This window comes from Symphalangus syndactylus, chromosome 9 (genome assembly GCF_028878055.3).
Source record: "Symphalangus syndactylus isolate Jambi chromosome 9, NHGRI_mSymSyn1-v2.1_pri, whole genome shotgun sequence".
Lineage (NCBI taxonomy): Eukaryota > Metazoa > Chordata > Mammalia > Primates > Hylobatidae > Symphalangus > Symphalangus syndactylus.
In genome coordinates, this window is record NC_072431.2 from 98,541,966 (window position 1) to 98,568,966 (window position 27,001).

The 27,001-nt window shown below is 37.4% G+C and overlaps 1 protein-coding gene across 9 annotated transcripts in view; it reads left to right on the forward strand.

The window, feature by feature from the left end:
• Positions 1 to 27,001, forward strand: part of PDE1C (phosphodiesterase 1C) — a 692,034-nt gene that overhangs the window by 540,025 nt on the left and 125,008 nt on the right. For all 9 annotated transcript variants that reach the window (XM_055293497.1, XM_055293496.2, XM_063609689.1 and 6 more), the window contains 4 exons: positions 13,522 to 13,635; positions 15,209 to 15,391; positions 16,348 to 16,414; positions 20,911 to 21,027. In XM_055293497.1, coding sequence (XP_055149472.1) covers positions 13,522 to 13,635; positions 15,209 to 15,391; positions 16,348 to 16,414; positions 20,911 to 21,027 — 481 coding nt within the window. The remainder of the gene's footprint in view (positions 1 to 13,521; positions 13,636 to 15,208; positions 15,392 to 16,347; positions 16,415 to 20,910; positions 21,028 to 27,001) is intronic.

A 27,001-nucleotide genomic window follows, 5' to 3' on the forward strand; every position in this document is an offset into this window, starting at 1 on the left:
TTGGAGGCTTTGTTCGTCTCCTTTTATTCTTTTTTCTCTAAACTTCCCTTCTCGCTTCATTTCATTCATTTCATCTTCCATCACTGATACCCTTTCTTCCAGTTGATCGCATTGGCTCCCGAGGCTTCTGCAATCTTTGCATAGTTCTCGAAACTTGGCTTTCAGCTCCATCACCTCCTTTAAGCCCTTCTCTCCATTGGTTATTCTAGTTATCCATTCGTCTAATTTTTTTTTCAAAGTTTTTAACTTCTTTGCTATTGTTTTGAATTTCCTCCCGTAGCTCAGAGTAGTTCAATCGTCTGAAGACTTCTTCTCTAAACTTGTCAAAGTCATCCTCCGTCCAGCTTTGTTCCGTTGCTGGTGAGGAACTGCGTTCCTTTGGAGGAGGAGTGGTGCTCTGCTTTTTAGAGTTTCCAGTTTTTCTGCTCTGTTTTTTCCCCATCTTTGTGGTTTTATCTACTTTTGGTCTTTGATGATGGTGATGTACAGATGGGTTTTTGGTGTGTATGTCCTTTCTGTTTGTTAGTTTTCCTTCTACCAGACAGGACCCTCAGCTGCAAGTCTGTTGGAATTTGCTAGAGGTCCACTCCAGACCCTGTTTGGCTGAGTGTCAGCAGCTGTGGCTGCAGAGCAGTGGAGTTTTGTGAGACCACAAATTCAGCTGTCTGATAGTTCCTCTGGAAGTTTTGTCTCAGAGGAGTACCTGGCCGAGTGAGGTGTCAGTCTGTCCCTACTCGGGGGTGCCTCCCAGTTAGGCAGCTCGGGGGTCAGGGACCCACTTCAGGAGGCAGTCTGTCTGTTCTCAGATCTCCAGCTGAGTGCTGGGAGAACCACTACTCTCTTCAATGCTGTCAGACAGGGACATTTAAGTTTGCAGAGGTTGCTGCTGAATTTTTGTTTGTCTGTGCCCTGCCCCCAGAGGTGGAGCCTACAGAGGCACGCAGGCCTTCTTGAACTGTGGTGGGTTCCACCCAGTTCGAGCTTCCTAGCTGCTTTGTTTACCTAAGCAAGCCTGGTCAATGGTGGGCACCCCTCCCCTAGCCTTGCTGCCGCCTTGCCGTTTGATCTCAGACTGCTGTGCTAGCAATCAGCGAGACTCCGTGGGCATAGGACCCTCCGAGCCAGATGTGGGACACAATCTCCTGGTGTGCCGTTTTCCAAGCCCGCTGGAAAAGCGCAGTATTAGGGTGGGACTGACCTGATTTTCCAGGTGCCATCTGTTACCCCTTTCTTTGACTAGGAAAGGGAACTCCCTGACCCCTTGTGCTTCCCGAGTGAGGCAATGTCTCACCCTGCTTCGGCTCGTGCACAGTGTGCTTCACCGACTGTCCTGCACCCACTGTTTGGCACTCCCTAGTGAGATGAACCCGGTGCCTCAAACGGAAATGCAGAAGTCACCCATCTTCTGTGTCACTCACGCTGGGAGCTGTAGACCGGAGCTGTTCCTATTTGGCCATCTTGGCTCCACCCCTTAAAATTTACTTTTATTATAAGCTGGCAATAATTGTATATATTTATGGGGTACAATGTGATGTTTTAATACATATATAGATTGTGGAGTGATAAATCAGTATGATTAACATAACAGTTACCTCACATACTTATCATTTTTTATGGTGAGAATGTTTAAAATCTACTCTTTGAGCAATTTTGAAATACATAACATATTATTCTTCACTATAGTCACCGTGCTGTGCAACAGATCACCAGAACTTATTCCTTCTGTGTAACTGGAACTTTGTACCCTTTGATTAACATCTCTCCTTTCCCTCTTCACTCCCTAGAGGACATCATGCTAAGTGAAATAAGCCAGACACAGAAAGACAAATACCACATGTTCTCATATTCAGGATCTAAAAAAAAATCAAACTTTTAGAAGCAGAACATAGAATGGTGGTTACTAGAGGTTGGGTGTGGGTGTGTATATTAATTTCATTCTATACAACCCCTTCATGGCCAGCCTGCCATAGTGAAACCACCCTCAAATTGAAACAAACTTCTGAGAATGAACAGAAAAAGGAGAAGGAAGATGCAAATCATGCTTCATACCTTAGAGTCCCAGGGGATCACTGCCAGTAGAGGTGTAATTAGTGAGCCTTTAGTAAAGTCACTGGGATTCTTTTTCTCTCACCTTTTTAGTGTGGTGACCATTTGCTAGCATCTGAGTTTCTTCAGTTGATCCTGAGAACCTCCATTTGTCTTTCCCAGGATTTCCTCAAGGCATGAGTCTGATTCTCACCAAGCTCCAAAAATCACTGGTTATAGCCCTCACTGGATCCTCTCCAAAGTCATCAGACACAGTTAGCAGCTCACTAGTGAACATTTATCCCTAACTCTCTTACTGCTGCTGAGGCCAAGCCGAAGGATCTGGAGGACACTAAGTAGACCACTATTTAAGAACAGAGAGACACTTATAAAACCAACTGGGGAAAGGATAACTATGTCCAGCCTTTTGTCATCAATATTCCATTGAGCTGGATAACTGTGTCCCACTTTTTAAAACTAAATGTTTAATTTTGAGATAATTGTAGAGTCACATTATTGTAAGAAATAATACAGAGGAATTCCCATGTACCCTTTACCCATTTTCTTCCAATGGAAACATCTGGAAGAACTACAGGACAATTTCACAACCCAAGATACTGATATTAGCACAATCTACCAATCTTATTCAGATCCCTCCAGTTTTATTGTACTCACGTGTGTGTGTGTGTGTGTGTGTATGCATGCATTTGGTTCTGTGCAACATAATTGCAAGTGTAGGTTTGTACAACCACTACCACAGTCAAGGTATAGAATAGTTCACCAGTAGGTTCCCTTTGTTGCCCTTCTTACACATGTCTCCCTCTTCCTCTCCCTTCTCTCCAACCCCTGTAAACCACTAATCTTGTCCTCCATTTTAAGAATGTTACGTAAATGGAATGATATAGTATATAACCTTTTGGGATTGGCTTTTTTCACTCAACATAATTCCCATGAGAACTGTCTCATTTTTGTCAAAATGCTTGGGAGATTATCTGATAATTAGGATGATTATGTTTCTTAGTTTAATAGGATTTTAAAGTCAGAAAATGTCTTTAATATACAACATTCCACTTGACTCTTTTAAAGGAGTAGAAAGTAAAGGTTTAAAGGAAAAAACAAGTATTGGTGATAAGATTGCATTTTCTAGGTGTGGCAGTGATTGGCTGAATCTCCACCAAAACCACCACCTCTTCCTCTTGAGCCTACCACAGGACTATGTTTTCCAGCTTCTCTCTTGGAAAGACATAGTTATGTGACTATGGCTTCTGGACAACTGGAAGTGACAAGGAGCAATCAGTTCCAGTTCCAGTCTGGTTCATAAAAACCTCCCACACGTGTCCTTTTGTATCCCTTTTCTTTCTGTGACAATCTTGGAAACCCACGGTGAACTTAGAGGAGCCACAAGGTGGGACAAACAACCCCTATTTAGCTCTCCAAGATTTCTTGACATTTAGAGTTCTGAGTCAGAGGAGGTGTGGGAGCAGCTACTGTGCGCCTGGAGGAAGTGGAGTGGAGGGAAACAATAGCAGATTCCAGCAGTTCCTTTCCCATCATTTCCTCCCCAGCCTGATGGGGCTGCCTCGTGTCCCAGACCAAGAAGATGCACTGTCTTTACACACACATTCAAAGTGGCAGCCTCAGGTCACCTTAGAGGTTTCTCAGTTTTCTTTGAGGTTTTTTTCCTATAATTTTTCTTGAGTTAATCTTAAGAAAGAGAGCTGTGCTAATTCAGCATCTTGTTAGCCATTATTTGAAGGTTTTTAATCTATGAATTAATTTTATTTATTTCTGTTATTATAAAAGAAAAAAGAAGCAGAAATGAGAAAAATGTAACCTTAGATTTATTTTACCAAAACTTATATTTGTAGTATGGTAGAATTCCTGTGATTTTGCTGACTGAGGGAGCTTTAGCTCCTCTGGATAATCATACCAACATGATGCAATTGAGGTTGAAAGAGGAACTAAATTCAGAAAAGGAAAGCAAAGGAGTCACGGGGCTGGGCTGACTATGAAGACATGGAGAGATGTGTCTTGACGTGTCTAGGCATGGGTTGCAACCTTCCTAAATCTTCCTGCAAACTTGCTTCTCATTTCTGCTCAACTTCCTTTTCTCATTAGTGCCATTCAAAGATGTTTTTAGTTCTTCTCATTTCTTTGGTCTATTAAGACAGATGTTGAAGTGGCATGTTTATCAGCAGGGAAAAGTGACAGTGATTCTTTCCACATGAATAGCTGCAAATGAACACTGGCTTCTGGAACTTACCTCTTGGTAGTCTGGCAGGATCTTAACTCCTTCCCTCTCCCCAGTCCCCAGCATGGCCTGGGGTGGATTCTAAATAATGCTCTGGGTTGTCTTTTTCATTCTTTTTTATTTCTTCACCCAGAAGCACAAGTGGGTTTTCATAATAACATCCTTTCCCAATAAGGTCTGCTTGCCTACAAACTTTGGAGAGAGAATGTTTACCTTCACGAAAGATTTTCTTAGCATAATTTGGAATCTTACTCTTAAAAAGAAAATCCACTATGTCCTTTTAACAAAATGTGTGAGTTGATTGGCAATAAAAACAGGGGATAAACTGGTTTTTAAGAAACACTTATTTATAAGGCCAAGAATGACGATTAGGGAGCTCCTTTCTAAAGTACTGCATTTGTAAGAAGTGCAAAGGAACAAAGTCAATATTATTACTCAAAATGGATTAAAACTTTAACCCTGAGTCGTGACACCTTCTAGAGTACCATAAGAATAGAGGCTTCTTTTGGACCTGACAGTGCATTTTGGCTGGTGTTCCCATGCAGTGAGCTGACACACTCACTTTGGACACGCAGTTGCCCACATACTCTCACATCCACAAACATATATCCCCAAAGGAGATTCACTCTGTAGAGCAGAACTAGGAGGAGACTGAGCATGCAGGGCTCCTCTGTGACATAGCTTCATGAAAACCAAAGGAATGGAAATATTCATAAGAAAATCCATGGCAACCAAGACAGAGTATGCAGTGATACCCTTGACTGGGTATCCAAAGAATGGGTCCCTGCATATGGAACGAAACAATCACATGTAGAATAGGATAGTTCAAAAACAACTTACATTGCCTGTTTTCTTTTTTCTTGTAGCATGTTTTCTTGTCCACTTATGTTGTGCTTATATGAATATAAAAATACATATGCACGTCCTCATACATACCAGCTGGATGTTGAGAGGAAGAGAGTTGGAATAGTGAAGTGGTAGAGGGACATGGGACCAGAATTAAATGCTTTATAATAAGTCTTGATTTGTAGGATAGTAACAACAGTTTCATTGTTTTACGACATCAACTATATTTCATTCTTCACATTTCTATGTAAATTTTAGAAACAGTTTCCACCAAATGACTTGTGGTGAATTTGTTTGTGATTTAATCTACAGATGAATTTAGGGAGAATTCATATTTCTAAATGTTGAGTGTTAAAATTCATGCGCATGGATTCTTCTTCCATTATTTAGGTCATTTAAACTTCTCTCAATAATATCTTACCATTTTCCATGTAAATGACTTTTATATATTTTGTAAGATTTATTCCTAGAAACTGTTTCATTTTGATGTTTCTGTGAATGGTACCATTTTCTAATTGTTTATTGCTGTTTATCAAGTGCCATTGGTAAATTCACCTCTTAATTAGAATAACTTATTTGCTGCTTTATAAAGATATTATTTTTATCCAGTCCTATGTCTGATACAATTCTGTATCAATTATTCTGATACAGAATTATTAATAGTTTACCTTTTTCTTATGTCAATTTTGATAAATTAAGATTTTATGGAATTTTAAAATTTCATCTAAATTTTTAAATGTATCTTCAGAAAAGCATTTATGATATCCTTTTACCTTTCTAAATGTCCACAGAATCTGTAGTAATAGTCTCTTTTTATCCTTGATATTGGTTATTTATATCATTTCTCTTTTTTGTTGATCAGTCTTTCTTGACCTATCCATTTTATTAAGCATTTCAAAGACCCAGGTTTTGGCTTTGCTAATTATTTCTGCGTGAGTTTGTTGCTACTTAAGTTTTGGTTTTGTGTTTATTTTTTGCTGTTGCCTACTGTCTTTGGATTAACTTGTTCTTCGAACTTCTTGAGGTGCATAATGAGATCACTTATTTTTAGACTTCTCCGTTTCTTTCTTTCTTTCTTTTTTTTTTTTTTTGAGACTGAGTCTCGCTCTGTTGCCCAGGCTGGAGTGCAGTGGCGCAATCTCGGCTCACTGCAAGCTCTGCCTCCCAGGTTCACACCATTCTCCTACCTCAGCCTCCCGAGTAGCTGGGACTACAGGCACCCGCCACCACACTCGGCTAATTTTTTTTGTATTTTTAGTAGAGACGGGGTTTCACCGTGTTAGCCAGGATGGTCTCCTGACTTCGTGATCCACCTGCCTTGGCCTCCCAAAGTGCTGGGATTACAGGCTAGACTTCTCGTTTTCTAATATATTTATTTAAGGCTGCACATTTTCCTCTAAACACTGCTTTACCTGCATACTACAAGGCTGTATATTATTGTTCAGTTAGAATTATTTTGTGATTTAACCTTTGACCTATGGGTTATTTAGAAATATATTGCTAAATTTCCATACACTTGAAATATTTCTAGTCATTTTTTGTTTTGGATTCTAATCAATAACAAAATTGTGTTTCATTGTTGTCACAGAACATTATCTGTCTGAGTTCAATTACTTGAAATTTATTGAAAGTCTCTGTGACCCAGCACATGGTCAGTTTTGATTACTATTACATGTACACTTGAAAAGAATGGTGCATTCTGCAGCAATTTAGTGCAGTGTCCAGTCCATGCCAACTAGGTCAATTTTGTTCATGACATTATTCAAAATCTTCTATAACATTACTAATTTTTTTTTACTTAACAAGTTATGTAGTGAGGCATGTAAAAATATAGAAACATAGGTATGCACCTAGGTACTAATTATTTTTCTTAAGTGAAAAAGTAGCTGGAGTCCAGTAATTTATTTCAATCTATTTGTGCATCTGCTTTAAGCAGGTGTAATTAGAAATTGTAGAAGTAAAATTCTCTTTTATTTATAGCATTAACAAAAGGTAAAAGCTACATAAGTAGGCTATTCTTGCCAGTCATAATTTTTGTTGGCAATGTTCTTGTTTTTGGTTTGGTGGTCACTCAATGAGGAAACCGCATGCCCTAAAACAAGTCTTTCCCAGAAATTCTTAAAAGCAACCATCCATACTACCCCTAAACTCATGCAGCACTCTATCAAATTTCCGTCATGTGAGAGAATATTCACACTGTGCTGTTCAGAGTATCAGATAAGCCTGATTACAATGAAAACATAGAATTTTCCAACTTACTCACTGTGTGTGCTCCTCTACTCAGCTGCTAGATTGATCTTTCATAAATGCCAATCTCATAATTCTGTTCCTCCATTTAAACATTCTCTAGGGGTTCCCCATTATCTCCAGGAGAAAATTACATTTCTTTAGCTTGAGATTCTAAGTCTACTGTAGTGTAGCTCCTACCTTCTTCTGTTTTATCTTTTGACATGCCCCTGAGTTCCATACAGACATGGGATTATCTGAATAGGTCAGTGCCTTCATTCTGCTCTCTCCATGCAGAGTCTGCCATTTCCATATCCCATCCTGTGTGCCTGGCTGACCCCTACGTGGCCTTCAAGATGGCTCTGGTCAACTCCACTGGGGAGGGCTTTGTTATTAGAAGATTCCTGTCCTCTGTGCTTTCTTAGCCCCCATCACACCTCTGCCATTTCACTTACAGTACTGCATTGTGGGTGCTGGTTAGCTTTCTGTCTTCCCTACCTGAGAGAAGGCACCGCATTTCCCCACTTTGTATTCCTAGAGCCTGTCTCTCCCAGTGCCTGCACGCAAAAGACACCCAATGTTGAATGTTTTTGAAGTGTGGCCATCTTAATCAGCTGTCATTAATTATGGAAACAAACAATGGCCAGAAAAATGCTTGGATGACGTTATCAGATGGCATTAAAGCATAAGACTAAAAGTCATGTTGGGGCATCCCATTTGGAAGAGTTGTTTTAAGTTATTTCCTATGGCATTTAGGTAAGTGGCAGAGGACAGGAGTGACGTGGAGGAGGCAGGTGTGTGAAAAGGACACAGAGATGAGTATGCCTTACGAATACATAGGTGTGATGAACTGAAATGAAGTTTTTTTTAATACAAATGAGTTTTTAGGGCTCATGATTCATTGGGACATGTAGAGAAAGTACTGTAAAAGATCCAGTTCTCTCTCATATCCTTTCAAACAAAAAAAGCCTTTCTGAGACAGCAGTACTTGTTGGTTACACTGGCATTTTAGGAGCTGCCTACCCATCCTCAGAGGGAATAACCTTGGGCAGAATAGAGAAACGTGAGAAAGTATGTTTCCATAGCTTCTTTTTACAGTTCATTTTTGCTTGTGCAAAAGAATGAAATTCTAGCAGGGTCTAATGCTCAACGGATGTATATGTTTTCAAGGCATAGGATTGTAGGGCTTTCTGCGACCTCACTGGGGTGGGGAATAATGCCTAGTCCAGTATAAGGCAGTTTTCTAAATTATAAAGTTGAACCAATAAGTTGCTTCTTAATGAAGCTCACCCCATTGGTCCTAGGAATTATCTTTGTGGAAAAAAAAAAGAATATCTCTCCTCCCTAACATCCTTTTAAATTCCAAAATACAGTGCTCTGGCTTTTCCTCACATAGTTCCCCTCTTCCAGCACCTTTATGCATCCCACATGTTGATTAGTGTGGGGCCAGGGGAAGTCAGCATCCAGGGCTTGCTCTGGATCTGAGGGCACAGGGAACTGAAGAGATGCATTATCTCATCATATGCCTTGCAGGTAAGAAGCATACAGAAAGCAGAGTTTACGTCGAGAAATGCAAGAGTCATGAAAAGATGCAATGGATCATCCACAATGAAATTGCACGCTGTCTTAACTGAAAGGCATCTTGCCAAAGTTGGAAGGCATAAGCACTTCCTAAAATGGTGTTGCACTTCTATACTGGAACTATTATCTGGCAGCAGCAGTGACAGAAATGGATGGAGTGCTGGAAACTATGAACATTCTCTCAGAAGAGAAACCTTATTAATATTATTATTATTTGTATATTTTCCTACTTCTTTATCTTCCTTCCTTGTAAATTTATTTCGAATGCTCATGAAATAAATTCCCCTTAGGTGTCCAGACCAAAAATTCCTCTGGGTAGTATTAAAACACCAGATCTCCATCTTTCCCAAAATATAGGCTGCAGCATACCATGGGACCTGGCCCCTGATGACATTTGCCTTTTAGATGGAATGAATTCACATGAAAAGCATCTAGACAACTTTACTAGGACAACAAAGGAGAGTAGTTGAGCCCTCTGGCCTCAGCTAGTCTTTTCCAGTTGAACAAAAATACTTTATGACATGGGTATGAAAGATCCTGGCTAATTTTCAGACAACCCTTCTTAAGATAGATTAAGATCTAGGGAATACCTTCACTATAATGACAAATAGAGAGGGGTCCTTATTCTCATGAACTTAAATTGGCCAATGATAAAAGAGCTAATTTGAAACTCTTTTGCCCAAAGAATAGCCATTTCACCAAGAGATAGGTAGGATATGGCAGGGCAGGGCTGGAAATTCCAAATGGAAAGGATAAAGAGCTAGAGAAAGGTGGGCTGAGGGGCCGATGGAGCATAAGCACCTGAACGCTATGCTAAAGCTCAACAGAATTTGAAAGGGACATCTGGAATCACTAGGCTTTGTGTGGCAGCTACATAAAGCAGAAAGTTGGCAGCTGCAGCTTGTATCTGACATGGGTGACACCCAAACAGGAGATGCGTATATACAAAGCTGGTCACCACTGAACTCTTTTTAACAGTAAGTTCTTGTAGTCTTTCTGTTGTCATATTTTGTTTCTTTTTAAAGAAACTTTTTATTATATTGATTTGGGCTTTTACCTTTGGTTCATAGATCTATGTTTTTTTTTTTAATTGTATTGAACACACAGCAGATGCTCCCTAAAACTCACTTCTGTTTCCATTAGTGATTTTTTTTTCAAAAGTGAGTCCTTTCACATTTTGAATGCTGTATTCTCTTCTGTCTTTATTGCTGTATCTCTTCATGAATGTTTTTTTCTGTTTCATCATCCTTGAGTAAAGAAAGGTGAATGTCAGCCGGTTTTTCTTCCATAAACAGAGTGACGGGTTGTTCTAGGTTCCCTCACTGACTGCCAGGAAGTTGATTGAATCTTCTGCTCATCTCATAAGCTGGAAAGACAGGGTTACATGTAAATTTCTAGTGCCTCCTACGCATCCAAAAGGTGCATTATTTCTGTGTCATTTCCTCTCTGGATCTGTTGAAACCACTTGGCTAGGGTTTTGCTTTCTATTTACAGCTTCCTGTTGGGTCAGAACTTCACACTGAATGCATAAATGTGACTGCCTAATGTCTGCCTGGCACCACTGGTGACTACATCAGGGAGAAGCCTCTGAATGGCTGATTTTCTGCTAATTGTGGCACAAAGCCTGGGTCTCTCTGGTGGAGCTGATTTCAGTGCTACTCATCGGAACAGCTGAGTGAGATTCTGAGTGAAGCTTTCCCTGAAGGCCCCACTCCTGTTCTGGCCTGGGGTCCCAGCCCGCTGATCACAAGGTGATATGAGGCCCCTTCATGACTTGATTCTCTCAATACTGTGCTTTCCCAGGAGTGGGGATTGTTAAAAAGTAGTGGCTATACATCCGTAGTCCATACAATGTCCTTAATAATTCCAATTATTTTTCAACTGATGAGAATTAGCTTTTAGTTTGTAAAAGTGGGAGAGGAAGTGTTTGTATGAAAAATAGGAGATTGTCCTAGTAAAAGGAGACGTGTCAGCTCATTTTCATGTTTAGTTGTCCTTGTATTATCAGCATTTTATTTTATCTGCCTCTTCTTTCCAGAATCTTTTTAAATTACTTGTCCATTTTGTAAAGTTTGAGTTAGTTAAATCTAGGTCATGAATCAACAATCCATTTAACTGGAGACTCACGAATCCACTCCCTTGGAAGACCACTGTGCTAGAGTATGCCTTAAAGTTTTTGTTTCTGTTTTGTTTTCTGGAAAGGATATGAATGATAAATTGTGAAGTTGTTAACACCTGAGAATGTATTTATTGGCTTCTTATGTACTTGGTAACTCTGTAGATGTAGATATAAATGTCTTGAAGTTTCCCATATTATTCTAAAAAATTGGTACTATTATTAAATTGCTTTTTGATGTTTGACATGATAGAAGTAGATGGCCAGGACAATTTTTTGTTACTTTGTAAGTATTATATTTCATTTTCTCAAATATTTTCAAATTTGTTTATTCTTGGAAATCAAAAATTACAGTAGCATACATTTGATATTTTCATTTACTTTTAAAAAATTGTATTTGATCCCTTTTCATCTGCTTATACAGGTTTTACTTTAGCCTAGGAAAACTTATTCAATTAAAGCTGCTTCTGTTGCTTATTTCCTATGGAGTTTCTATTATAGGTAGATAGGATCTTCTGGCTTTTACTTCTATTACTCTTACAATTTTTCTCATCATTTTCTTGGTTTTTGTCATTTCCTCTTAGGTTCTAGAATTAAGATGGGTTCTACTAGAGGTTCATGTCAGTTCCTGGTAGAACCTGGAAGCCCCAAATGGAGAGAGGCATTTTTAAGAAGTTTAATTTTACTCTCATTTTTGAGAGTAAACTTTAAAAAGTCTAATTTTACTTTCATTTTTGAGACTAAACTTTAAAAAGTTTAATTTTACTCTCATTTTGTCATTTGAGAGTCCAAACAGCCTAGGGGGTAGCTGGGCACCTTGAGGTGAGAGTCAGAACTGGAGGCAGACTTAGCCAGGAATGTGTTTTGCTAAAGAGCTTCCAATCCTTATTTGGAACAGCAGTCAGGGCTCCCTGCTGCTGTCTCCCCATTCTTTGGCAGGCTGGCTATCCCTTCTGTGTGAGTGACTGGCAAGCCCTTCCCTGCCAACTCCCTGTCCCGTGCTGCCTCTGAAATTCAGAACTCTTCCCAGTGCTGCTAATGGCATTCCGAAGGCTGACCTTCACCTCCAAGCCTGCAGGGGCCTCTGCTGATTTCCTTTGCATATTTCCCTTTGATATATTGCAGATTCATAATTCAGGTAGAGACTACCTGAATCTAATGTTATTTGTATTTTATATCATTGAAATTCCTGGAAAATTTTTTATGGTTGACCCTCTTGCCTGCTTTTTAAGGTTGATCCAAGATTTTTTCTCATTCTTTATTGTGGGTCATTTTCATGCAAATCAGGAAGGGAGTAGTTTATACCTTGCCATGAAGGCAACCTATTTGAGGATATTTTGATGTCAGGAAGGTGAGAACAGATTGCGTATACCAACGGGAAGTGGAGATTTGACAATCATTTTTAAATATCTTGCTAGAATTTTTCTCATTTTGTTATCTGTGGTAATCAAAGTCATTGAATAATGACAATAGTTATAACAATTGCCTTTTCAAAGAACAAGCATGAGTCACATACTCTATATCAATTTCATTTAATCTTTAGGTCAACTTTAGAAATTTCATACTTTGCTCTTCATTAAGATAACACTCAAAGATGTTACATAACTTACCTAGGGTTGCACAGCTAATAAGTTATGACGTGAGCTTCAAACCCCAGTTTGTCTTCAAAGTCTCTACTCTTTTCATTGCTGGTTATCAAACAGCCTGAAGAGTTGCCCAATCTCCAAATCTCTGTGGTATTTACAGTATTCTCAGTTACTGCATGTTGATCATCTGTAATCATTTTATTGTTCTCATGAATACTAAGTCCTCTGTGCAGATAATGTTCATATAAATAACAGAAAAAAAACATGTTTTATTGCTTCTCTTGTATAGTCTGGAGTTCCTCGGTTTAAAATCAATCCTTATATTTTCTTTTTTTTAACTAGGGTATTTATCTCCTCTCAGAGTGATTTTTTCTGTCCAGTAAAACAATTTACTTTCATCTATTCCTTCTGTAGCCCTCTTGTGATTCTCAGTAGTTTAAATGTTTTCATCTGTCTTGGGACATGCCTGGGTCATGGGGCTGCCATTATCTGGGGCCACTGCTGGACCAAGTGCCTTCAACAGAGCAGAATCTCAAGAGGTATTTGGTGATTTTGCTGCTGGTCAGGCTTTACTACATCCACAGAGAACAAAAAAGATGAAAATTTGAGAAAAAGCAAAATCACTGATAATTTAGGATTCATAAAGATAAAAGCTAGCTAGAAAGTATGGTCAGTGCCTGGTTGGAGAGAAATTTTTTCTTCTTACTTCACAATGGCAAAAATGTATACATTTATTTTATTACTTGCTCCTTTGGTCCCATAATTATTTTCCTTTCAGAAGTATCAGAATAAGTGAGAATATTCGATGACTGTAAAATATATCACCATAGTTGTAGGATTATTCTTTGTTTCCTCTATTCTAATGAAATTATGTCTTTTTATTTTTCTAGATTACGGTCTTTGGTCAAACAATTAGACAGAGGGGAAGCTTCAGTGGTAGATCTTAAGAAGAATTTGGAATATGCAGCCACAGTGCTTGAATCAGTGTATATTGATGAAACAAGGTAAGCTAAAAATAACAAAAGAGATTAGTACAGTGATGGTAAATTTTCTCTTAAATGGCTTTTCTGACATTGTCTCCTGTGCCAGGAATGGGGTGACATTCAAATTACTCATCTTTGAGTTTTAGTTTCCACAAACAAAGAGGATAGATTTGGACAAGTCACTTACTCTCTGTACCTCCTCATGTATAAAAGGAGCCGATAGAACAAATCTCATATGGCTGCCATGACAAGGAAGTAAGATCATGAAAGAGGAGAAAAACTAATTTTTAAAAATCCACTAAGATTTTAAAAATCAGATATAGAGCTCCATTGTAATCATTGTATGTTGTTAGTGTCAGTCTGAAAATTGTGTTTATGTTTTAATTCATAACATCCGTTAGTAAATGGAGGCTCCTGAAGTGATCGAGAAGCATGTGTTCTCTTAAGCACCCAGCATTCCCTCTTCAGTCTTATGTATGTCGCTGATTTACTTAGCAGGTTTATTCCACTTGAATTATCTAAACGTATTAAAGCGGTTTCAGTTACTACATATGTTTGAAAGTTACAAAATTGCATTTCTTTTGAAAAATGTTGAAATGTTGAATATGAAAGGTGTGGCTTTTTTTCCCCTGATTCAGGCAGGCTTCTCTGTCAGTATTTGTGATGTCTTACTTTTATTTGCCAAATTCCAATCTGAAAGTGTTTCACAGTAATCTAAGATTTGTATGGTTTACTATTATTATTATTTTGCTGACACACTTGGTTTCTAATTTAAGGAAATTCGATATCACAGCTTTTTTCCAAATGTTATGTTTCCTCCGCTTACCCCCACTTCAATTGGTAAGTCTAAAGGAAAAAAAAAATCCAAACACCTTTACATTGGCAGCTACTTTTACTGCTAATTTTTAGTTGGGTTTACTGTAAATATGACATGCTATTTTAGGTTTTAACATTGCTCTTTGTGTTTGATTCTAGTGGTCTGACCTATGAACAAGTTTGAAAAATCAGCAAAACACAGCTGTTAGATGATTAAATCATTGTGCGCAAATAAAGAACTGCATTATTTTGAAATTTTTCCTTGAATTTAGACATTTAAATTTTGGTAGCAACCTACAAAACTAGAAAGATTATTAATTATCATCACTTAGGATCACTACTTCAGAGGACTGGGTTGCTGTGATTTGGTAGATACTTTGCAAACTCTCTAAGTGTCCATTTATATTTTTAAACAAAATAATGTCACATGGTCCATCTATGAAATAATACAAGGCTCCCTGTGAAAGCATTTTTAAATAGAAGGTTTAAATTTCACTCAAATGCCACAGAGTGCTTCTGGATACAATGGACCAGTTCCTTTGTCCAGTCTGGTAGAGAGAACCATCCTGAAATATCAGTGGAAGCCAAGACCATTGTAAAACACACATGGCGAGCTTACGTAAGCCTTACCAAAAAGGCACTGTATTTTTTGTGGCCAATTTAATTTGGTTTCTTTGCACCTAACATGCAGGTGAGGCAGAGAGGAGCAGCTGCTTTGAATAGAGAGCTCCGACTTCAGATTTAATCTCAGTGTGCTGATTCTGTTTCTTGTGTTCAGGAGACTCCTGGATACAGAGGATGAGCTCAGTGACATTCAGTCAGATGCTGTGCCGTCTGAGGTCCGAGACTGGCTGGCCTCCACCTTCACGCGGCAGATGGGGATGATGCTCAGGAGGAGCGAGGAGAAGCCCCGGTTCAAGAGCATCGTTCACGCAGTGCAGGCTGGGATATTTGTGGAGAGGTAAAGATGTCATTCATTGTCATTTAGTGACTAAAGCAGCCAAAGCAACACATTTCCAATAACTGGAAGCTTTGCTTTAATGTAGTTTTCCTATCTTTATAAATACTGAAAATTGTAGGTAGAAACAGATAGTCTTGAATGAGAAATGGCAAAAACATATCTATTTTAATCTCTGTAGCATCATTAGGAAAAGCTTTTGCTATTGCTCAGAATTTTTTCGTTTATCAGAGAAGATTTAGTTTGAGTTCAGTCTCTAATTTTTAAAGCAGGAAATCATCTCATCTATCATCTTTTGAAATAGATGGATGATGTCTCCATTTGGAACAGATCTGGGATGTTTTGAGGTTGCTGACCCAGGGAGGACTGTTCATTTCAGTGGTTTGAAGTCCCCATGACACTTCAGTTTTATTAGCTATTTTACTCTTTGAAATCAAATTGACCCCCTTACCCAGCAATAGATTCCAGAAATAGATATATTCTTCTTATAATCCTTATCGTGTAATTATACATTTTAGAAACACCATGGTAAGTTTAAATATTACCTGGGACATTTTTCCATCTTGTTTTTGACAGTTCTAAAGAACAAGGTATTCTAAATGGTTACCCATAGGAGTTCTTCATTCAGGTTAAATTACTACACCGCTTACTGTCTATTCTGCACTATAATTCACTCTGGCAGAAGAAGTGACCCATTTAATAATTTAATTTCCAGTCTGAGGCCTATAGAGTTAGGTTTTTTTCCCCCAATGGTTCATATGTTTGGGATTGCTTTAATTTCTTTTGAATTTAACACTCAGACCACCTGTGAATATTAAAAATGTCAAAAAATGAATTTTAGGTTCTTTGGATCACCCCACTTGACTTCTCATTATTTGTCAATACTTGGTATGAGTCTGTGGATTACAAATCTTACTTTGTAAGATATCATGTTGCATTTTTCCCTTTTGACTTTTCAGAATGTATAGACGGACATCAAACATGGTTGGACTGAGCTATCCACCAGCTGTTATTGAGGCATTAAAGGTAATACGAGTGAAAAGATTTTACAGTGTACATGGTACCTAATAAAAAGTAGAGTTAAATTTGTTAGAAAATAAGAGGCTTTCATTTACAGTTACTTTTCCAGTTATTCCTGACTTTATTCTTTCATTATCTTTTTATTATTTGTTCTAACAGTATCACTGTCTTTTCACCCTTCATCTTCCCAATTTAAAAACAATCAAACTCTCTGTGGGTTTCATTTCTTTCTAGTACTTTAGAGTAGTTTAGGTTTTATATAGTGATCTGTCATTATGAGATTTATCCGATTTTTCCATAAGAGATCAAGTATGTTATGGCTATAAGTATTCAACATTAGGAGGATCTTCAATATTTGTAATTGTCCCATTATCTCATTACCTACTCCAAGTCCATTTTATAGATGAAGAAACCAAGACTCAGCAAGATTTTAAAAAAGAGTTAATTAGAGACAGAGCTAATGTTTGATATCAGAGTTTTCAGCACATGGTAAGTTCTTAGTAATGTTTTACTGCATTAACGTATGGCGCGAGAGCCCTTGTCCCATCTATGTAGCCCATTGTTTTCCAAAGACTTTCACTGAGCCAAATGTTCCCTTGGAAGTCATACAAATGTTTGAGTTTAAATGGGCTAAATCCTGCAGAATTACCTCTAATCAGGCAAGTTCTTGGAATTGTATAGAATCTCTCCAGGAGCCCCAAAGCAGATGCATTCCTGAAGGCATTGGTCTGAGGGTATTTGAGATTTGCTAAACTTGATTTGGCTTCTGGATTCCAATGCGTTGCTGACCCTGTAGCCCAAGATCACTGAGGTCATTGACATCACATGTTGTCTATGTATGGACTTGGGCCATGTGCTTAGGGACATTGTAGCATTTTGACCTTTGCTAAAGCCATTGTTTTCTTTCTCCAAAACCTGAAAAATGTGATGATATTTTCAGAAGCTAAATTACCTATTCATGAGTTAGGGGGTGGGGAGTGCTTCTTGATTAATGTCAAGAAAGAGCCCCTTGGGACAATCTTGATTATATATTCATAGGCCTTTCTCTTGTCTCAGAGACATTTACTAGCTGAATTTGAGAGACCATATATACACAGATTCTCATTTCTCCTTTGTTTGTCTCTACCCTTTCCGTCTCTTCTTACCTAATCTTAAAAGCAGGAAGGATACTCAGGAAGGACCCAGCAAGAAGACCTGTCTTTTCTCCCATTCCTCTTTAACCCCTAATCTGATGCCCAATACATCAGTACAGTAATGTACAGTGATATTTCCCATTTTAATCAGTGAAATCACTTCAGGAAATCTGATATTTCTTAACATCCACTATGAAGTTGTATTGATTTTCATAATTGAACCTGAATGTTCAATCAAACTCTTAGAAACATTAAAAGCATCCTTATTGTCTTTAATTTTTTCCTTTATCAGGAACATAAGTACAAGAGGGTATACTGGTACCAAGACATTTATGAAAATGTTTCTTCCAAATTGAAGCCTATTTTCTATGCAGAATAACTGAGAAAGAATTGGAACAAACTTGTGATGTGATGTGCATGAATTGTTATTTTATACTTAGCGAAAAGAAATTCTCAGATGCACACATGTTGTCTGAGAGGACAGGTACTTAGATTATTCAGATAACGAAGACCTACTAGCTCTCTAAATAAATTGCTACTTCTCCTCACATATATTGTTGATATGTGCATTGAAGCTGAAGCTGCTATTTCTTTTGGCTGTGTCCCCCATTTACTGGGGAAGTTCAAGGCTTTTTACAATGTAATGTTTTTTCCACTTCTCCAGAGGCTGATTTTGTTTGCAATGAGTTGGAGCAATCACAGATATAGACTCTTTTGTTTCTTTCTTTATGTACTACATGTTAGAAAAAAGATTATTTCCACTTCATTGCTAGAAGTTCATATGGAATCATTACTGTTTTCTTTTATTACCGAAATTTTCCCTGAAGACTGAGAGAATACAATTCCCTAAAATAACCCTTATGCTACTGTCATGTTAACCTTTGTGGTTAATGTAAGAACATGACATAAAATGATATTTAAGTAAGATAACAATGAACCAGTCTCTAAATTTGAAACATGTTGCATTACGTTATTTTTACTTTTTCCATTATATATATGTATAGATGTAAGCTTCTAACTTGAGGTGTTCTACCTCTAGTCTTCTGAGATTAGCCTAATGGAAATGTAGCTGTGTGCTCTTCTTTGTAAAGGCATCTGTTTTGTGACTCAGGAAGTGACATTTTGGAAAGACTCCAGGCTTAAAGTGGGAGGAGATGAAGAGGTTCATGCTTCCTTTGTGTTAGACTAACAGGAAGTTCCTGCAATTTCTCTATAGGAAGTGTCCTTGGGCAAAATTTGGTGAATGAGGAAGAATGGTTGAAGGCAGTTAAACTGGGTACTTGTTAAAAATGTGGATTCCAGGCCCCACACCAGGATTCTCTGGAGTCCCCACTGGAGGATCCATATTTTGGCTAAGCCCCTCAACTGGTTCTGAAGAACATTAGACTGAGAATTACAGCTAAGCCTTCCCTAACGTGAGAGACCAAAGAGGACATCCATCTCACTGTCTCTATTTGCTCATCCTCTTTGTTCTCTAAGTCCTGATATTCAGAATAAATCTTGGCTTTTTATCATGATAATCTCTTTATTTCTAGTGATAGAGAGCCCTTTCCTTTCTGGACACTAGGATTAAAAATTATCAGAAGTGACACAGCGTTTTCTAACCTACTGAGTTGTCAGTGACTTTTTCCTTAGGACTAAAGATAAGACAATGTATGTGACTCATGGCAGTGCCAATGATAGTAACCAAGGTAAAGCTTTAGGTCTTGGGTTAATCTTAAGTGTCCTTGCTGTCTATAGTCTGGGCCCTAGTGGGATGAGGCCTGGGTCACAGCACATATTCATGGCATTTACAATTTCATCTGTTGGCAGTGAGATCACTAAGGGTCATTAGTGAGGTTACTACCTGGCTCTGCTACCTTATGGCGCTGGACATTTCAATTAATCTCTCTGAGGTTGCCATCTATAAAACTGGAAAAAGTAACACCTATCTCTACACTTGTGAGGTTTTGCAAATGTGTGTAAACACTCACACTGTGCCTAGCACAGAAAATGTGCTCACAGAAATGTGCCTGTCACTATTTATTTGGTTATTTTAATGGAGGGGCAGTTATTGAAGACTTAAGTGAGGTTACCACTAAGTGTGAATTGGAACAATTCAATTGAAACCCCTCCGGAAAAGTTTGATTTTCCTATATACAATTCTGTTTTCCCTGAAAACAGTTTATTAGCATCCAGGAGGGAGACCCTTGATGGCCTTGGGATGAATTTGACAGTTGGAATGTTTGGTCAGGAACAAAATTGGGATGGATGGATTATGTTGGAATTCAGTGAGGGCTGGGGTGAGAGTCACTTATGAGAACCAAGGTCTCTACCAGTGTACCATCTGACACCTTGCCTGTAGGCAGTGTGGTCTCATGTGAATCCTTGCTGTCAAGCTCAAGTGAATATGCTTCACTTAACCACGGGAAGTGAGATTTTGGTGCAGTGAAAAACCAAATGACTGTTGCTTTAACCGTTGCTTAAACAAATCTTTGTTTACTACATGCACAAGAAGTTGGTTACGATAAGCCAAAGCTCAACAGACTGTATTTACATATATTTTGGAGTAGCTATTTACAGGCAAAGACTTTGAACTTCAGGGATGGTATATAAGGTGTGTGTTCAGTTTAGTTTTTCCTTTTACTTTTTTTCAGTAAAGCGACTAACAGATTTGAGGACAAGATCCCAGACTAGCGACTCCAGAAATGGATTTTTCTGTCATATTAAATGAATGCTTTCTTTTTGGTTTCAGCTCAGCAGTTTAGATTGATGTGGCATATTATTTTGTGTTCTACATCATGCATGTTTCTGAACACTTCTAAATGAGTTAACATTCTTAACTGTAAACTTAGAGGAAGTCATTGGATAGTGTCAAGGGATTGGAGAGAAGTTCAGAGAAGAGAAGCACCGTAGGCTGTAGTGAATTAAACAGTAGCAGCTGCAGGGCTTAATGGAAAGCAACTGATCTTAGGCATCGAACCTATGTGTGTGTTCTGGCCCTGCCTGTATCTCCAGCACTTACTCACCTTGGGTGTTAGGGAAATTAGGTAATTTATCAGTTTTATTATCCATAAAATGTGACTAATATCTATCATTTAGAGGTGTTTTCAGGATAATTTACATATTTATCACCAACCATAATGCCTGTCATAGAGTAGGTACTCAATAAATTATGGCTATTTTTATTAGTAATAAGACTAATTTTTTTAACAGTGAATACTATGTAGACTAGTCAGATTGGAAAAAGTTTGAGAGTGGAAAGTCTGTTTGAGTGTCACACTGTGAAATCTCCAGTGAGGGCTGCAGGCGGACTTGAAAGTGAGGAGACTGGTAGGTGTGTAAGTGACTGTGGGCTAATGTATTCTTTCTCCCCACCCTGTCCTGCAGGATGTGGACAAGTGGTCCTTTGATGTCTTTTCCCTCAATGAGGCCAGTGGGGATCATGCACTGAAATTTATTTTCTATGAACTACTCACACGCTATGATCTGATCAGCCGTTTCAAGGTCAGTACCTCTTTAAAAAGAAAAATAAATAAACTACATGCATATGTTTATCCTCATATGACTTTTGGGTTCAGACTCTTTTAATATGCGGAATGAAAACTGCTCCAGGCGACTGAGGAAGCATCCTTCGGATAGCCACTGCTATGAATTCCTCTGTGGAGGGTGATTTTGATTGCGCCCTTGCTGGTGGGTCTTAGTGGCATGGGAGAGACGGGAGAGACCCATTTAGATTCCGGTCTTCCTGGAAGTACAACCCAAAGCCTGTAATAACCAAGCTCCCTTTCAGGCTCTGCCCAAAGTTCTCATTTCCACATGACTTTGTGTCCTATCGACCAGCGCTGTCAGAGGGGCAGTAATGGAGACAGAGTGAGCATCTGCTGTCTCTGTAAACCTTTTTTTTCCCACCACTTGGCTCATTGAGACAAATACTATCACTTATCATCTGTGACAGGTCATTGGTATTTCCCAGCCATTCATGCTTCAAATTAATTCTTCAACTTTACATAAAGAACTTGAATCGTTTCCAGTGTTCAACTCCCTACAGCTTTCTAATACTGTAGACTCTCGAGGTGGGGTCAGATCCCCAGGGAGTTGATGTAGTCATCTGCCAACATCTATGGTATCAAGCTCTTCTGACTTCCCTCATCAAAGGGATGAGCCTCTGGAAAACACAAGTCTTTTTCTGTACAACATATTGATTTCTCCAGAGATGTAGTTCTTTATTTTCTCCTGGGGACTGTGTATTTGAAGAGGTATCTATTTTTTTATTGGTACAAATATTGTATATATTTATAGGGTACATGTGATATTTTGTTACATGCATAGACTATGTAATGAGCAAGTCAGGGTTTTTGGGGTGTCCATTACCCGCATTATTTATCATTTCTATATGTTGCGAACACTTCAAGTCCTCTCTTCTAGCTATTTTGAAATGCGTAATACATTCTTGTTAACTGTAGTCACCCTACTCTGCTACTGAACATTAGACTTTAATCCTTCTATCTAACTGTATGTTGGTACCCATTAACCAATCCCTCTTTATCACCAACCCCCTATACCCCCACACACATCCCAGCCTCCAGTATCTATCATTCTACTCTCTAACTGCGTAAGATCAACTTTTTTAGCTCCCACATGTGAGTGAGAACATGTGCTATTTGTCTTTCCATGCTTGGGTTATTTCACTTAATGTAATAACTTCCAATTCTATCCATGTGGCTGCAAATGACATGATTTCATTCTTTTTTATGGCTGAATAGTATTCCATTATGTTTGTATACCAAGTTTTCTTTATCCATTCATCCATTGGTGGACACTTAGCTTGATTCTATATCTTAGCTATTGTGAATAGTACTGCAATAAACATGAGGGTGCAGATATCTCTTTGATACACTGATTCTTTTCTTTTTTTTTTTTTATATAAATACCCAGTAGTGAGATTGCTGGATTGCATGGTAGTTCTACTTTTGGATTTGTTTTTTTTGAGAAATCCCCACACTGTTTTCCATAGTGACTGTACTAATTTACATTCCCACCAACATTGTAGAAGTGTTCCCTTTTCTCTACATCCTCACCAGCATCTTTTTTTTCTTAACCGTAATAGCCATTCTTACTGGGGTAAGATGATATCTCATTGTACTTTTGATTTTCATTTCCCTGATGATTAGTGATAATGAGCATTTTTTTCATGTACCCATTGTCCATTATATGTCTTCATTTGAGAAATGTCTATTTATATCTTTCCCCACTTTTAAATGGGATTATTTGTTATTTTTACCAAGTTGTTTGAGTTTCCTGTACATTTTGGGTATTAGTCCTTTGTCAGATGAATATTTTGCAGATACTTCTCCTATTTAACAGGTTGTCTCTTCACTCTGCTGATTGCTTCCTGTGCAGAAGATTTTTAGTTTAATATAGTCCCATTTGTCTATTTTTGCTTTTATTGCCTATGTTTTTGAGGTCTTAGCCATAAAATCTTTGCCTAGACCAATTTCCTGAAATGTTTTTTTCTCTTGTAGTTTTATAGTTTTGAGTATTATGTTTAAGTCCGTAATACATTTTGAGTTGATTTTTGTATATGATGAGAGATGGATGTCTAGTTTTATTCTTCTATATATGGATATTCAATTTTTCCAGAGTTATTTCTTGAAGAAGGGGTCCTTTCTGTAAGTTTTTGATGCCTTTGTCAAAAATCAGTTAGCTGCAAATATGTGGATTTATTTATGGGTTTCTTATTCTATTCCATTGGACTGTGTGTTTTTATACTAATACCATGCTGTTTTGGTTACTATAGCCTTGTAACATATTTTGAATTTATGTAGTGTGATGCCTCCAGCTTTGTTCTTTTTGCTCAGGATTGCTTTGGCTATTTGGGCTCTTCACGGGCTCCCTATATATTTTTTCTATTTCTGTGAAAAATGACATTGGTATTTTGATAGGGATTGCATTAAATATGTAAATTACTTTGGGCAGCATGGTCATTTTAACAATATTAATTATTCTGATCCACGAGCATGGGATGTCTTTCCATTTATTTGTGTCCTCTTCAATTTCTTTCATCATTGTTTTGTAGTTTTCCTTAGAGAATTCTTGTGCCTCCTTGGGTAAATTTATTCCTAGGTATTTTTTTTTTTTGGTAGCTATTGTAAATGATATTGCTTTCTTGATTTCCTTTTTTGGCTAGTTCATTGTTCATGTATAGAAACACTACTGACTTTTTAAACTTTTATTTTATTTTATTTTATTTTTTTAAATATAGAGATAGGATTGCACTATGTTGCCCAGGCTGATCTTGAACTACTGGCCTCAAGCAATCAGCCTCCCAAAATGCTAGGATTACAGGTGTGAGCCACTGTGCCCAGCTGGTACTGATTTTTGTATGTTGATTTTGTATCCTGCAACTTCACTGAATTCATCAGATCTAATACTTTTTTTGGTGGAGTCTTTAGGTTTTTCTAGATATAAGATTATATCGCCTGCAAAGAGAGAAAATTTGACTTAATCTTTTCCAATTTGGATGCCCTTTGTATCTTTCCTTTGTCTGATTGCTCTGGCTAAGACTTCAAGTACTATGTTGAATGGAGTGGTAAAAGTGGAGATATTTATATTGTTCCTGTTCTTAGGGGAAAGCCTTTCAAGATGTCCCCATTCAGTATGAAGTTAACTGTGTGTTTTTATATATGATCTTTATTATATTGATATATGTTCTTTCAATTCCTAGTTTGTTGAGAGTTTTTATCATGAAGGGATATTGTATTTTATTGAATGTTTTTCTGCATCTATTGAGACTATCATATGGTTTTTGATATGTGATGTATCATGTTTATTGATTTGCATATGTTGAACTATCCTTGTATCCCTGGGATAAATCCTACTCAGTCATGCTGTATAATCTTTTTGATGCACTGCGGATTCAGTTTGCTAGTATTTTGTTGAGGATTTTTCATCTATGTTCATTAAGGATAGTGGCCTGTAGTTTGTTTTATTGTTGTTGAATCCTTGTCCAGTTTTCGTATCAGGGAAATGCTGGCATTGTAGAATTAGTTACGGAGAAGGAGAAATTGCCCCTCAGTTTTTTGGAATATTTCGAGGAGAACTGATGTTAGTCCTTCTTTGAAAGTTTGGAGGAATTTGATAGTGAAGCCATCTGGTCCTAGACTTCTCTTTTTCAGGAAAATTTGTATTACTGATTCAAACTCATTACTCGTTATTGGTCTGTCCAGGTTTTCAATTTCTTCATGATTCAGTTTTGGTAAGTTGTATGTGTCCAAGAACTTATCCATTTCCTCTAAGTTTTCCAGTTTGTTAGTACATAGTTGTTTGTAATAGTCTCTGATGACCTTTTGTATTTCTGTGCTATCAGTTGTAATATCTCCCTTTTCACTTCTGATGTTGTTTATTTGGATCTTCTCTTTTTTTCTTTGTTAGTCTAGCTAGCAATTTATTTATTTTATTTGTCTTTTCAAAAAAACAACTTTTCTCATTTCATTGCTCCATTGCATTGTTTTGTTAGTCTCTATTTCATTTAATTCTGCTCTGATCTTCATTATTTCTTTTTTTTACTAATTTAAGTTTGGTTTGATATTGCCTTCTTTTTCATTGAGGTGCAGTGTTAGAGTGTTTATTTGGAATTTTTCTACTTTTTGGATGTACACATTTATTGCTAAAATTTCCCTTTAGCACTGCTTTTGCAGTATTCCATAGCATTTGGTATGTTTAGATTTTCATTTGCTTTAAAAATGTTTTTATTTTCTCCTTAATTTCTTTCTTAATCCAATGGTAAATCAGGAACATGTTTAATTTCCATGTATTTGTACAGTTTCCAAATTTCCTCTTGTTATTGATTTCTAGTTTTATTTTACTGTGATCTGAGAAGACACTTGATATTATTTTGATTTTTAATTTTTTGAGACTTACTTTGTGTCCTAACATATGGTCTAGGCTGGAAAATGTTCTTTGTGTTGATGAGAAAAATTTGTGTTCTGTAGCTATTGGATAAAATGTTCTGTACGTGTCTATTAGGTCCATTTGGTCTAATGTGAAGTTTAAATCCAACTTTGTTAATTTTCTGTGTATATGTTCTGTTTGATGCTATGATAGAGTGCTGAAGTCTCAAACTGTTATTGTGTTAGAGTCTGTCTCTTCTTTAGGTCTAGTAATATTTGCTTTATACATCTGGGTGCTTCACTGTTGGGTGTGTGTATGTTTAGAAATGTTATATCCTCTTGCTGAATTGATTCTTTTTTCATTATACCATGACTTTGTCTCTTTTTACCATTTTTGACTTAAAGTCTGTTTTATCTGATATAAGTATAGCTACTCCTGCTTGCTTTTGATTTCCATTTGCATGGAATATTTTTTATGTCTTTTTCTTTTCAGGCTGCATGTGTCTTTACAGGTGAAAAGAGTTTCTTATAGACGACATATAGTTGGATCATGGATTTATTTTTAATCTATTTAGCTAGTCTATCTTTTAAGTGGTAAGTTTAATTGATTTACATTCAAGGTTGCTATTGATATGTGAGGACTTATTCCAGTCATTTTATTAATTAATTTCAGATTGTGTTGTATGTCGGTTCTTACATTCTTATTATTTATAATTGTGGTTTGGTGGTTTTCTGTAGTGGTAACATTTGGGTCTTTTCTCTTCCTCATTTGTGTATTTGCTTTACCAGTGAGTTTTTTTCCTTTTGCATTTTCATGACGGTAGATACTGTTTCTTTGTTTCCAGGTGTAAGACTCCCTTAAGCATTCACTGTAGGTCTGGTCAAGTAATAAGGAAATCCCTCTGCATTTGCTTGTGTGGGAAAGGCTTTATTTCTCCTTCATTAATGAAGCATACCTTTGCTGAATATAGCATCCTTGGTTGGCTTTTTTTTTGTCTTTTAGGACTTTGAATCTATTATCCCATTATCTTTTTGCCTGTAGGGTTTCTAATGAGATATCTTCTGTTCATCTGATGAAGATTTCCTTATAAGTGACTACATGTTTTTCTCTTGCTGTTTTTAGAATTTTTTGTCTTTGATTTTGACAGTTTGGTTCTAATGTGCTGTGGAGATCTTTTTGAATTGTATCTGTTTGGGAATCTTTGAGCTTCCTGTATCTGGGTGTCTAAGTCTCTTGATACGTTTGGGAATTTTTCCACTAGTATTTTGTTAAATAGGTTTTCTGACTCTTTTGTTTCCTCTTTGCTTTTGGGGACACTGAAAATGCAAATATTTGGTTGTTTAATGGTGGCTCATTCGCCACATAGGCTTTGTTTATTCTTTTTTCTTTATTTTTGCCACACTGCATTTTTTGCGAAGACCTGTCTTCTAGTTCTGAACTTTTTTCTTCTTGCTTGGTCTAGTCTACTGTTGAAGGTTTCAGATGTATTTTGTATTTCATTAAATGAATTATTCCATTCCATAATTTCTATTTGCTGATTTGTATGATAGCTATCTCTTTGGTAAATTTATCATTAATATCCTGAATT